The sequence below is a fragment of the Haliaeetus albicilla genome, chromosome 17 (genome assembly GCF_947461875.1).
Source record: "Haliaeetus albicilla chromosome 17, bHalAlb1.1, whole genome shotgun sequence".
Taxonomy (NCBI): Eukaryota; Metazoa; Chordata; class Aves; order Accipitriformes; family Accipitridae; genus Haliaeetus; species Haliaeetus albicilla.
In genome coordinates this window covers 22,449,762-22,463,759 of record NC_091499.1, presented here as the reverse complement: position 1 = coordinate 22,463,759, position 13,998 = coordinate 22,449,762, and the positions used below count along the sequence as shown (strand labels likewise).

The 13,998-nt window shown below is 40.3% G+C and overlaps 1 protein-coding gene across 6 annotated transcripts in view; it reads left to right on the top strand.

Moving 5' to 3' along the window:
* Positions 1 to 12,501, top strand: part of DSE (dermatan sulfate epimerase) — a 35,684-nt gene extending 23,183 nt beyond the window's left edge. For 5 of the 6 annotated variants that reach the window (XM_069805029.1, XM_069805030.1, XM_069805031.1 and 2 more), the window contains 4 exons: positions 2,119 to 2,372; positions 6,155 to 6,394; positions 7,904 to 8,111; positions 9,460 to 12,501. In XM_069805029.1, coding sequence (XP_069661130.1) covers positions 2,119 to 2,372; positions 6,155 to 6,394; positions 7,904 to 8,111; positions 9,460 to 11,221 — 2,464 coding nt within the window. In that variant the 3' untranslated portion in view covers positions 11,222 to 12,501. The remainder of the gene's footprint in view (positions 1 to 2,118; positions 2,373 to 6,154; positions 6,395 to 7,903; positions 8,112 to 9,459) is intronic. The other variant, XM_069805032.1, reaches the window with a different exon arrangement.
* Positions 12,502 to 13,998: the final 1,497 nt, after the last annotated feature.

The window sequence follows — 13,998 nt, the reverse complement described above, 5'->3', positions numbered from 1 at the left end:
AGAAATAGAGATGCAGAGAATTAATTGAGATTGACAAATAAGCAGTTAACTTGGATTTTCAATTTTTGTGCCTCAGTGACACAGTATAAATAAATCTGGAGAGTCAGAAGAGTTTCTTGCCCAGTTCAGCTACGTTTTCTTCCAGTTTGTCTGGAAATACAGAAAGAACAAGCGTCAAGGAAAAGCATGTAAATGTTTTGGCATACAGGTCAATAATTTTTTGCACAATAATTAAGTGAAAACATAAGTAAAAAATTTTACTATACCTGGCTGGAAGTCTTCACTGATATATTTAGAGTTTGAACCAGGAAAAAAAGACAGAGAAATGTTCCTGACATTGAGCACAGAGAATAGCATGAGGATGTGGAGAAGATTAGTAGTAAATTTCTAGAACTTTTTTCCCTGATGCTTTGATAGTTATTTGTTACCACACTTAGAGCTGACTGTCTTCGTATTGTTCACAACCGTTTTCTGTCAATGCCTATCTGTTAACCAAGAAACAAAATTGCGCAAACAAAATAATCTAGTCCAATGAAAACTCTGGTTTTAAAAAAAAGGTCAAATCCTGCTGCTAAATGCTGAATGCATTCATGTATTTAATTTTAAATCTGTGAGATAAACATTTCATTTAAAAAAAAAAAGGAAAAATGAATGTATAACTTCACTCAGCAGATGGGATTGAAGCTGAGAGAAGGCAAACACTTAAAACTGTTGGAAATTCCGTTAATCAAAAAGCCTACAGAGGCTTTCCTTACATACAGGTATGAATGTGCCAAGTTCATCTGAGTTCTTCCAATGATGTTAGGTATACTGAAATAAAAATTAAGGGTCATTTTTCTCACTTGTACGTGTTGTGTTTTACCATAGCTGCAGTGCCCTAGGGTGATGATCATAATTTCTACATGGTTCATTCATGCATTTTGAATGCAAATAAATGCTCCTATAGCAGAATGAAGATTTTTTAAAAAGCTTTGCTCTTTTGGTATTTTTTTCTCATTTGTTTGTTCACACTACTGCTTACACAAGTTAAGATGAAATCATATTTATAGATTCATGAACAGTTGAAGCTGGAAGGTGCATGTCTTCAGGAGCACAACACCATTTCCATGATTGCAGCAGGACACTGTCATCTTAACAGTTTAAAATTTACTTCTGTAATAAAAAATATATTGTGCAGATAGTGAAAGAAGAGAACAACCATGAAAGCAACTAATGATTGCTCAGTTTATCAAAGATTTTTTTTTTTTTCAGTATGTATTCCTTCACATTTCCTTTTCTGTAGAACTGTGGCCTGAAAGTACTGTCAGCACCGCAAAACTAAAGTCTTTGCTACACAATGTATGCTTGATTTAAGAGAAATATTTGTTCTACACTACCTCCACCTCTATTATGAATTTTCTTGGTACAAATTTACTATTTTGCTAAGTTCAATGTGATTATTGGATACAAGCAGGTAGTTCCTAGAAAATAATTTTGAGTAGTGGCATAATTTTACCTCTGTTTTATGTTAAACACTGGGGGGTTTAATGCTAATAAGTATGTTAATTTGAACTGTAGTCACGAAAGTAAATTTCATCATCTCTACTTCTACCCTTGAATGCATTTGGGAAATGAAGAAACAGCATAGGGAGTTATTTTATTATACTTGCTTTAAAGACAACTTCAGTCCCATAGCCACCATTCAGGAATTTATCAACATTTGGCTCCTTTGGAAAAGAAAAGGGTTGTTACAGATTTTTGGAGGAGTATAAACTATGGAGTATATTCCTTTCTCACAAAAATGATGTGAATATTGCTTCAGATAAATAGATTCTGTTTCTGTACAACCAATATTCTGCATATCTGTTTCTCCTAGCAAAACCCAGAATATTGCAAGCACTGTTTTAATATTTAACAACTTAATCTTTCTCAGAAAATTAATGAACTTTTAAGGTTAACATCTGTACTTAGGAAAGAAAAAAATGGTCTCAGAGACGTGGTAAGTAGCTTACTACTGTGTTAAAATTCAACATGGAATTGCCTAACTTCAGAGACATTGTCATACACACCTCACAGTACGGTAATGGAGAAAAATAAGTAGGTGAAACTCAATTAATTGGCACCTTTCTTTATTGACAGGCTAGTGAAGGATGCTCCATGGGATGAGGTCCCTCTTGCTCACTCCTTAGTTGGTTTTGCCACCGCGTATGACTTCTTGTACAGCTATCTTAGCAAGACTCAGCAAGAGAGATTTCTTGAGGTAATTGCCAATGCCTCGGGATATATGTACGAAACATCATACAGACGTGGATGGGGCTTCCAGTACCTCCACAACCACCAGCCTACCAACTGTGTGGCCCTGCTGGCTGGAAGCCTGGTTCTGATGAATCAAGGTATGTGCTAAAACACAGGAACATTTTTCTGAAGTGTATCAACTCAATCAGCCATTTATGCAGCAAAGTTCAGGAACTGATAGAAATGCTTCTGAGAGTACAGCAGCGTTGGGTTTGCTCTTTGCTGCTTAGAAAAGTTTGATTTGCTGAATAGAACAAAAGTCTGTAGGCAGATGTACAAGGTATAATATATATGCATATATACTTGTGTATATAAATTCAGTTATCTAAGTGATTCTGAAATTCTTACCTCACTGTTTGTAAGAATCAAAAATCACCTTGTGTATAGTCTGTCCAGTCCAGATTTACAGACCGGGTCTTTCAGGGTAGATGATCAGTAAAGAGCGATGTCCTTGCTCTCCTTACACAACGCACTGAGAAGGTCAGCAGTCAGAAACACCCCACACTCTGAGCTGGGAGCTAGATAAGAGGTTAACCTGGAATTTCATCCAAGACTTCTGCCCTGTCTCCCTGAGAGAGCTGCAAAGGTATAACTTTATCCACCCAAAGGCCACAGCTCAGGACCTTTCTTTCCAGCATCCTTTTCTATGGAGATGAGCAGGGCTTTACCTTTTTCCCTCTGAACTAAGCCCTTGCACCCCAAAACCTTCATCCAAGAGGTGTCTGTGCCAGGTGTCATCTCCTCCTTTGCTTCGGGGACTTAAACCCGTTCTTCCCAGTTCCCAGGTGAATAGCCTCACTGCTTACTTTTGGCTGCTCTGCCTGGGGGCTGTCCCTCTCCTCCTGTCTAAGTGATACACAGCATAAACGAGAATGCAAGTCACGGAGTCAGAGGGAGAGAGCAGATTAGAAATCCTGACTTTAAACCCCAGTGGTACTTCGGCTGAGAGGTGGAAGTCATGGAGCCAGCTCCTGCTTTTATAAGAATGCGTCAGTATTTTATCAAGTGATTATTTAATATGTACTAGGTGTATTTTGAAAACACGATGCCCAATGGAATTACTTACTTGCTGCAAGTCAAAGAAAATCTAGTTTTTGGATGCTGATGGCATTGCCAAGCTGTAGAGCCCTGCCAAGCAAAGGCACATCTGCCCGTCATTGGAGCTTTTAGATGCCCAAAGAAGTGTGACGAAAAACTGTGGCACCTAACTGTGTTTGGGGGGATCATCTTTTTGTGAAGTGTTTGTCTCAACAAGCACATTCACTGATGTGCATACGCTGAAAAGCAGCAAGAGTATGTGTGGAAGTTATTCCCTTTCCTCCTATCTTGCCTTCCACAAATTGAAGACTCAGATCATGTTTATTCAGTGGGTTTTGCTAAATTCCTCATAATTCCATCCTTCCCCAAGCCTCCGTTGTTGCAGAAAGCTGGCAGTTTGCAAGATGACTCTGCTTTTCATTAGAGTATAGACCATAAGTATGCTTTGTGCCAAACAGTGGTAACATCACAAATAAAGTTGGGCAATATTTCTTCCACCAAAGGTTGGTGGGGTTTTTGGGGGGCGGAGGAGAAGCAAATTCAGCAACACTTGAGCAATTTGAAAATAGTGATGATATTTCAAACAAAAGTAGGTCAAAACAGACTGTATATTTCTAAATGAAAATTCAGTTGTTTTCAATATAGAGCAACTTTATTTTTAAAAAATGACAATTTAAATGAAGTTTTTCTGCTGGTCTAAAATTAAAAAAAAAAAAAGGGTTTTTTTAAAAAATTGTCATTCCAACATGAAAGACTTTTTCTGAATGACAAAAAAAAAGGAAGGGAGAAAGGGGGAAAACATACTATTCTTCCTGTATCAGATGCATAGCAATTGCAAATAGTGTATCCTAGTGTAGAGATTGCTCCCAAAAGGTTTAAATTCCAACTAATAATTTTAAACACAATTCAGCTATTGAAGCACGCACAGACTAAATAGCCAGCTTAAAAACATGTAAACATTGTCATAGGACTGAAAAATGAAACTAATTGAAATAAATTCTAGGCACACACATAAGTCTTTGTAGTTAAAGTAAACACTCAGATACTCAAAAAAGAAACTTGAGTAAGGCCTACCTTGGTATAGATACTGCTAATTTTAGGTGAGATTTGTTCTGGTTTGTTGTGTAGCTTGAGAAGGTGTTGAGTGTCTTACTTCTTTCATTCTAATGTATTATCATTCTTTTAATATACTACAGGTATAGGGTTATAGCATAGATATACGCTAAATAAACAGAACATACATGCATTGCAATGATAAATGCACTGTGCTGAACCATGGAAAATACCATTCTCACTAGTACAGTAGTCAAAAGCTAGCTATTGTGGCTGTGATGTCACGAGGGAAAACAAGGGTGGGAGCATTTGGGATTTTATTCAGACAGACTGCTGTGCTGCTGACTCCATCAGAGTAATGAAATAGTGTCAAGATAGCTGTGAGTAAAGTAAGTGGAAGTAAGTAGTGCCACCTGCCCCTGTTGCTCAGCCCTTCCCCATCGTAGTTAACTTTTCAGCCAGCAGATAAAAATACCATGTTAGATTCAGGTTGTCTGTTTAACTTAGACATTGCAATTTTTTATCTGATAACTGAGCAGGATTTGGCAGCCTTGACTAGTAGGATGTCTGAATTGCTCATCACTCTGCTGAGCATAAATACTGTAATTGTGGCAATGAAATGAAACAGTCTTAGTAGCGGGTTTGGATGTAGCTCATACTGCCTTAGCCTGGCACCTGCATTTCGTTCAGCAGGCACCGCTTCACCATGTAATGGGGTGTAACATATGCCAGCTGAGTTCTGCTCTATGATGGAAATAAGTCTGATTAAATCTGTGTCCAGACACTTTGAGTTTGGTAGACACAAAGTTGTCAAATAGAAGTGCAAGGCGGTTGGTCTCTGTTTAATCCTACCTCTCTTGCCAGTGAATCCAAAAGAAAATAAGTGGATTCCTCTGCTGGGATCCACGTGCTGACTTCTGCAATACATAAATGCAGTGCTGAGGCTCTCGTGTGTGTGTTTGTTCCTTAGTGAAGGCAGACAAGCCCTGACAAGGTCTTCTCGCAACCTCTTTCCAGCTCTTGATTTGTGTAGAGCAGACCAAAATAGTAAGGTCTCTGAAAGTCTTCAGAAGAAATGTAACTGTTTAGGGCTTGTATATGTGGAGGCTGCAACTTAACCTGGTTGGAAGATTAATTTTATTCTGGAACTGAGGAATCTGCATTTGGAATTAACCTTGCAAAACTTTTCCAAAATAACTTCTATTTGGATAGCTCTTTAGGTTATACAATAAAATGAAAAATAAGTAGAATGGAGCATGTCTTAAAATAGAGCATGTATTAGTAGAATATCAGTTAACTGAAGCTCAAATGTAAGCTTCTTTGTATTTTTAAACTCTGAGGATCTCTTTACCATGCTGGTGATCCTGCCAGTGAAAAATGACCGATTAGAATATTTGCATTATTGGAGCCCTCTAGTGGGGACCATCAGCCTGTTTTCATAAGGCTTTAATTTGAAATACAATAAATAGTCTTGGTGTGGCTCTTCCCTTTTTGCATGTCCTGAACGCATTAAGGAAATTTTCCTCTTAAGATGGAAAGCATAATCCCACAGTATTAGCAAAAGGTGTTTGAAAGATTTTCCCTGCTCATGTGACCTTGCTTTGCTGTGTTTAAATACAGTGGTTTATTTTTTACCCTAGAACTACAGGGATGCTGCAGCGCTAGGTTGTATTTTAGAGCTCTGGATTGCAGATTCCTTGCTGTAAAGGATCCCCCTGTGGGAGTAGAGATGACATAATCCATGATCTATGGTGGTGTAATCAGATTTGCCAACACCTTTTTCTTTCAGGCTACCTTCAGGAAGCTTACTTGTGGACCAAGCAAGTGTTGGCAATCATGGAGAAGTCAGTAGTCCTGCTGCAGGAGGTCACAGACGGCTCCCTCTACGAAGGGGTGGCCTATGGCAGCTACACGACCAGGTCGCTGTTTCAGTACATGTTTCTTGTCCAAAGGCACTTCGATATCAATCACTTCAGCCACCCCTGGCTCAAGCAGCACTTTGCATTTATGTACAGGACTGTCCTGCCAGGTAGGTCATCTGAGTGAATGAAGATGAATCTTCTAATTCTTGAAGCAGCAGTAAATTTCATACTTGAAGTAGGCCATTTTTAAATAACATCGGACTTGGGGTTTTTTTAAATAACCTTTTCCTTGGATTTTACCTTCATCATCCATCAAAACAGTGACATCCTTGTTTATCACTGCTTATTAAAGATCATTATTTATTAAACTCTGGCTTTTAAAACCAGTTCCAGATAGGAACATCACTTGGCAGAAAAAGCAATGGTTCAGAATTTGATTTCTGGTTTTCAGAGTTTGAAACAGACCTGTTTCTAGGGTTTTCCATTCGAAAAATAATATTCTTCGAGATTCTTATTGATTTTTTTCCTTTGCCAAAAATCATCACACTAAAATACTAGGTGAAAGGAATAGAAAATGATAAAGCCAGGGTAAAAGTAACAACAAAGTATAGGTAAGTTTTACATGATCACCAGTTTTCCACAAAACATTGAAATAGATTTTTATACCATTTTTATTAAAATATTTTTCATATGGAAAATGTAATTGACTCAAATGATAGGTTTCTCTGTGCAGGGGTACATGAACTTTTTTTTTTCAATGTGGGCATTAAACAGAAATATCTGATGTCACTAATGGATCAATTTTGCAGACTTTTTAGTATTTCTTTTCTTTTGCTGAGTCTTTTGCAGACTCTCTGGTCTCTCACAGTGTGTTTTAGCATCTCTGATTTGAAGTCCTAGTTGTGACTGAAAGATGGAGATGTACAAACACAAAACCAGTTGTAAGTTAATAAATACTGCTAACCCCTTCTAGCTTTCAGAAGAGATTACGTTTCAGGCAGCCTTGCAAGTTTTCAGTGATGGATTTCTGTTGCTTATTTGCAGGGACACTTCATTAGGAACTTATATTGTTCAAATTCATGGTTGAAAAGACAGCGATAACTTTATTGGCTATAAGAACGCCAGATCTAGCCATGTATGTAAGGGGCGCTGAGCGCAGCTTTGGCTTGCCAGCGTAGGCATGTAAGGAATTGCGCTGACTCCATGTGAGACCTCGGGCATCTACCAGGGAGAGGTTCCTAAGAGCAAAGTGAACTCATGCTAGTGTTTCAGGGTGAAGCTGACTTTTTCTTTTCCTTGTGGGAACCTCTGTTTTCTTGCTTTAGAGAGGTTGGATTTGACATAGGGAAAGTGAAAGCTGTGAAAAGAAAGTTACCTTTGCCAGATTTGAGCGAGGAGAGGAAGTGGATGGGACATTGCTTCTTACATTTTTTGTAGTACTTTGTCTGTAGCCCATAGCCAAAGAAGAAAGGTGAGTATTCAAGTTACCTACAGCAGAAGGAAACAGCTCCTGTGTAACCTGTTTATGGCTCATTTACAAGTGGGTCTATAAACATCTGAAAGGGCTGTTTCTGTTTGTATCTGTTTGTACTGCTTGGCTTCACCTTCACGCTCTACAAACGCATCTTTGTACATTTATTTGTTCTTTCTCACATTCCTTTTGACTTTTTCCCAAGGGTTTCAGAGAACTGTGGCCATCGCAGATTCCAACTATAACTGGTTCTACGGGCCAGAGAGCCAGCTGGTGTTTCTTGACAAGTTTGTCATGCGCAACGGCAGCGGGAACTGGTTGGCAGAGCAGATCAGAAGGAACCGAGTGGTGGAGGGCCCGGGGACACCATCCAAAGGGCAGAGGTGGTGCACTCTCCACACTGAATTTCTCTGGTATGAAAGGGAATGAGTGGGCTCAAAGGGAACCTGACAGCTGTTTGCTATTAGTGATAATTCATTAGCTTTAGATTTGTACTGTAGAAGCAGAGATCAGGCTGGCCATGTGTGACCCAGAGAGTCATTAGGCTCAGAACTTCGCTTGGCATAGATGCACAGTATGTGTTGCTACAGTTTCAAGCAGTTCCAAAAGGACTGAAAATTTGCCTGCATGTATTCATTGGTTTATTTGGTCTATTCTAATGGGTTTTAATCCCACTGTGTTCTTTAATAATTAATTAGGTGAATATTTAAAGCATAGTTTTCTTTTAAAAGCTGTAAATAATAATATAAGCTTTCTTTTAAAAGCTAAAGTAATGTAGGCAGTAAGGCTACTATTAGTTGTTTTTGCACACTAATTTGGAAGTCATGCTTAGAAAAGGCAGGGACACCTTCCAGTAGACCAGGTTGCCCAAAGCCCCATCCAACCTGGCCTTGAACACTGCCAGGGATGGGGCATCCACAACCTCTCTGGGCAACCTGTTCCAGTGCACTTTCAGGTTCCTTAGATGGTCTTGAACCTGATCTTCTCCTATGGTGGGTGGTTCTTCATTCTCCTGGTCCCTGCCTTTGCCTTCTGCGACTTGGGCAGTGTGGCTGCAGCACTTGCTGGTGAAGACTGAGGCAAAAATCCATTGAGTACCACAGCCTCCATGTCCCAGGTAACCAGGTCTCCCATTTCTTTCCGGAGAGGGCCTGCATTTTCCCTAGTCTTCCTTTTATCACTGATGTACCTATAGAAGCTTTTCTTGTTGTCCTTGATGTCCCTGGCCAGATTTAATTCTATCAGGGGTTTAGCTTTTCTCACCTGATCCCTGGCTGCTTGGACAATTTCTCTGTATTCCTCCCAGGCTACCTGTCCTTGCTTCCACCCTCTGTAGGCTTCCTTTTTGTGTCTGAGTTTGTCCAGGAGCTCCTTGTTCATCCCTGCAGGCCTCCTGGTGTTTTTGCCTGACTTCCTCTTCATTGGGATGCAGTAGCTGTATGATATAAGACAAAATGTGGCTAGTTTGAAACTAGTGGTACCTTATTTTTGGACTGTGGAAGGATTGCTTGTTTTAAATGTGGAGCAGATGCTTTCAGCTATTATTCTGTAAAAAGCACACAACAAATTTGTATAGCCATTAGTATGATAAATATCACTACAACTATATGATTAGTTCACTCAGGAAGCATACATGTGGGCTTTATATTGTTAGCTTGCTCCTTGACGTAAATAATGAATTGGTTTTTGAGTTTTGTGCAGGTGCTGATAATGGAATCAGTCAAGTGATTTTTAAACCCATTTTCCTCATCTTTTTGGCAGGTATGATGCAAGTTTGCGCTCTGTACCTCCTCCAGACTACGGGGTTCCTAAGCTGCATTATTTTGAGGACTGGGGAGTAGTAACCTATGGAAGTGCTTTGCCAGCTGAAATCAACAGGCCTTTCCTTTCCTTCAAGTCAGGAAAGCTGGGAGGACGTGCAATATATGATATTGTTCATAAGAACAAGTACAAAGAGTGGATCAAGGGGTGGAGGAACTTTAATGCTGGCCACGAACACCCGGACCAGAACTCCTTTACTTTTGCTCCTAACGGTGTACCTTTCATAACAGAAGCTCTGTATGGGCCAAAATATACTTTTTTTAATAATGTGTTGATGTTTTCCCCTGCCGTGTCCAAGAGCTGCTTCTCCCCATGGGAAGGGCAGATTACAGAAGACTGTTCCTCAAAGTGGCTTAAATATAAACATGACTTGGCTGGTGACTGTCAGGGACGAGTGGTTGCCGCCATGGAGAGAAGCGGGGTGGTTTTTATCAGGGGAGAAGGAGTGGGTGCATACAATCCTAAACTGAAGCTGAGAAAATTGCAAAGAAACCTCATACTTCTCCATCCCCAGCTTCTCTTGCTAGTGGACCAAATCCATCTAGAAGATGACAGTCCCCTAGAGGCAGCGACCAGTTTCTTCCACAATGTGGATGTGCCTTTTGAAGAAACGGTTGTTGATGATGTCCATGGGGCCTTTATTAGGCACCGTGATGGGATATATAAGATGTACTGGATGGACGACACTGGCCATAGCGAGAAAGCTACCATTGCCTCAAGGATGTATCCCCGGGGCTACCCGTATAATGGAACGAACTACGTGAATGTAACGACCCTCTTGAGGCACCCCATCACTAGGGCCATTTACCTTTTCATTGGGCCCTCAGTTGACGTGCAGAGCTTCACCGTCCGTGGAGATTCTCCGCAGCTGGATGTTTTTGTTACCACCAGTGAGCACGCCTACGCGGTGTACCTGTGGCTCATTGAGGATGGGTCCCACTCTGCCTTTGCACAGGTTATTGCAGACCGCCAGAAAATTGTCTTTGACCGAGCCTCTGCCATCAGGAGCTCTGCAGTGCCAGAAGTGAAGGACTATGTAGGGATTGTGGAGAGGAACCTGCAGCATTTTAAGCCTGTTTTCCAGCAGCTCGAGAAGCAGATCTTGTCTCGTGTACGCAACACAGCCAGCTTTAGGAAGACTGCTGAGCGCCTGCTGAGGTTTTCAGATAAGAGACAGACAGAGGAGGCCATTGACAGGATATTTGCAATCTCACAGAGGCAGCAGCAGCAGCACGGCAGAGCAAAGAAAAACAGAAAGGTAGCCAAAGGCTACAAATTTGTCGATGCCGTTCCTGACATTTTTGCACAAATTGAGGTGAATGAAAGAAAAGTGCGACAAAAGGCACAGACTCAAGCACAAAAAGAGTTGCCTGTAGATGAAGACGAGGAAATGAAAGATCTTCTGGATTTTGCAGATATCACTTATGTGAAGCACAAAACTGGGGTGTCAATCAAAGGCCGATCAGGGCTGGCACAGATGGTGACGACTGCTCGAAGTAGTGCCCCATCAATCTCAGCTTCTTATACCCGCCTCTTTCTAATTCTCAACATTGCTATTTTTTTTGTCATGTTAGCAATGCAGCTCACATATTTTCAGAAGGCCAAAAGACTGCATGGCCAAAGATGTCTGTATGCAATACTTTTAGTAGACAGCTGTATATTATTGTGGCTGTATTCTTCCTGTTCTCAGTCACAATGTTAGCAGACGACCTCTACTAGTCGACCAGTTTATGGTCATATACGTCTATGCAAAAGCATTAACCCTAATAGGGCCAAAGTTTTTCTTCTTTTTTCTGAAACATTCCAAAAACAGCTGGGGAAAGATTGTTTTCAGACCAGAAGGGATGGAAGAATAGGGCAAGCAATGAATATCTCAGAAAACTAAGTACTTAATAAGTACTCCTCCTTTGTGTTTTGAGTTGGGCCTCACATCTGAGGGAATGTTATGCTTTGTTCATCAGAGTTCAGTAATGTAAAGTTGTAATTAATTTTTTGGTGAGAAGAGCCCTCTTAATAGATTTGTTTCTAAGGGCTTTCTCTTTTCTACAGAACTGGGTTTGCATTTAGTGAGTTTTCATTTCAGGCTGCTATGGATGTCTCTGGACATTCTCTTAAGAAAAAGACATTCAAACACAAGTATGCAAAGCAGATCTTAGCAGTAGACTTCATTTCTCTCTGCCAAACCAAAGAATGCTTCAATATGGGACACTTCTGTATAATTATTGCAGACCCTTACATCATGTCATCTCTTCCATGCTTTACAGTCTGGCACAGTGGAAATGGAAATCATGTTGGTACTTGCCGCATGAGAGGCACAGCACCTAGTAGGCGGTAGCAGAAGGCAAATATGGGGCTAACTCAAAGTATAAAGGAACACAATTCTCAGGAAAAAAACCCCCTTATCTTTCAGTCAAGTGTAGACTGTAGAAGGATGAATGCTGTAGGGTCTGTTCTCAATTTTACAAGGCAAGGTTTCACAAAAGTTTTCTATAGTTTAAAGCACATCTTAGTAGGGAAATAATGTTCTAGATCACTGCCCTTCCTTATGCAATTGTAAAAATACAAACAAAAAACCAAAGCGATCCTGTGGTAACCTCAGCGACTGCCAGTATGGAAAAAGAGGTATTAAGGAAGTATTTAATGTCTTTTTTTCTGTTCGCATGGCTAGAAACAGAGGACAGTTAAAATTGTGTGAAAGCCTGTTCTCTATAAAGCACCAGCAAGGGTTCTGCAAGCTCTTGGTGGCCCCAGGTCAATTATTTGGGGATTAGTGGTAAATGGAATCATGTGGTTTATGACAAAAATAAGTTTGACGTCTCCACGTATATCCCCTTCTGTTCATTAAACTGATTTCAAAAAATCATAGCTATTTGAGAGAATGGAAGCTCTATGGAATTGGGCCATATCTGTATGTCTTTACAGAAAAACAATTCTTCCAGTACATTTGCTAAATAAAAACATTGTAATTGTCTCTGTGGAAAAGTTGTTTTTCTTTGATTACTGTAATTATTGGCAAAAATATTTTAATGATGTTCATCAGTACTTTGTTCAAACCACAAACCTTTGTTTCCTCTTCCTTACACCCATTAAGGTATCTGTGACCTACATTGCTGCTTTTAAGCCTTCTGCGAGTATGTGTTGAAATGTGATGAGCTTCCTTGTCTAAATATCTCCAGTGAACAGATCAGAATATTTTCACTAGGTTCCAGCTACTGAGCCAGTTCTGAGCACTGTATTCACATACATAAGCCCTACTGCAGTCTCCAGTGCCTGGATTTATCCAGCGAAATGTGGTACATTTAGTCTAAGCAAAGATTTAAGACTCCAGTTAATTTCTGATTCATGCATAGTCAGTGGAGAAAGAGAGCCTTCAGATAACTACTCGGTCCACCTAAGACCTTGAAACACCTTCAAGACATAACTTTTCCCTAATTGCAAAAGGCAATGTAGGGTGATTAATCACCTATTTCAAATCACCCACTTAATTGTTTAAGGTGAAGAGAGCTGAGCCTGGGAAGTGTCACCCAGTATAGCTCCATGTTTGTAGTGGTGCCTGCTGGAAGCATGACTAGATTGTGACAGGCTGCGTAATCACTGGAAAATTCCATATTTCTGCCTTAGCAATGTGTTAACATGAAGACATGCAGAAATAGCTGTTGGGTTATGTTCAGCTTCAAAGACACTGTTGGTTAGTTCTTCAATATTAGGCGATGCTATTGTTGGCCATGAAACACTGAAAAATCAAGATGCAGGTACTGTTGCAGTTTAGTTGTATGGCCTGGCACATCCCTCCACTGGGAGCTGGTGCCATAAAATTGCCCCAGGGTAATTCAGGGAGTCATTATGCATTGTAAGCAAAATAACCTGTGCTTGTGTCTCCATTTCCTCTTTGCAGCCATGTGAGCCTTCAGGAAAATACAGAGCTGTGGTAGCTTTTAGCCTTTATCAGGCTAATGTCGACAGTGGAGTTTGTACAAATATTTCACTTTATTTCATGTTTATGCACATTTACCTGGTGCCAATTTGCTATTGCTTTGAACAGTTAGCTATAGAAAGCCAGCCTATAGTCTAGAAGGCTTTTGAGAAATACCTGCATTTCTTGGTCTGCTTTGTAGTGTGGCATCTCAATTCTAGCGTGGGATTTGTGTAGCTGTCAAATGAAGCTGCAGAATTATAGAGATTAGAAAGTGAGGTATGGTCCTGGATGGTAGCTCTCATTTACACTACACTTCTCTGCACCATTCTAGCAATACAGAGGGAAAGAGGAGGTTGCAAGAGCTGCCCATGCTCACAGCCAAGTCTTAAAGCAGCTTTTAAAGCAGACCAGCATTCAAATGAATAGTGTACATGCAGTGATGGAGTGAAGGGAAATTAAACGTACCAGGCTGTCCTCCTGAATGGGAGACCAGCCCAATTTCGGCATAAAGTGGGAATCCAAGTGTTTTCCAGCCTGTGCTTGGTTTGCATCTGATACCTTTC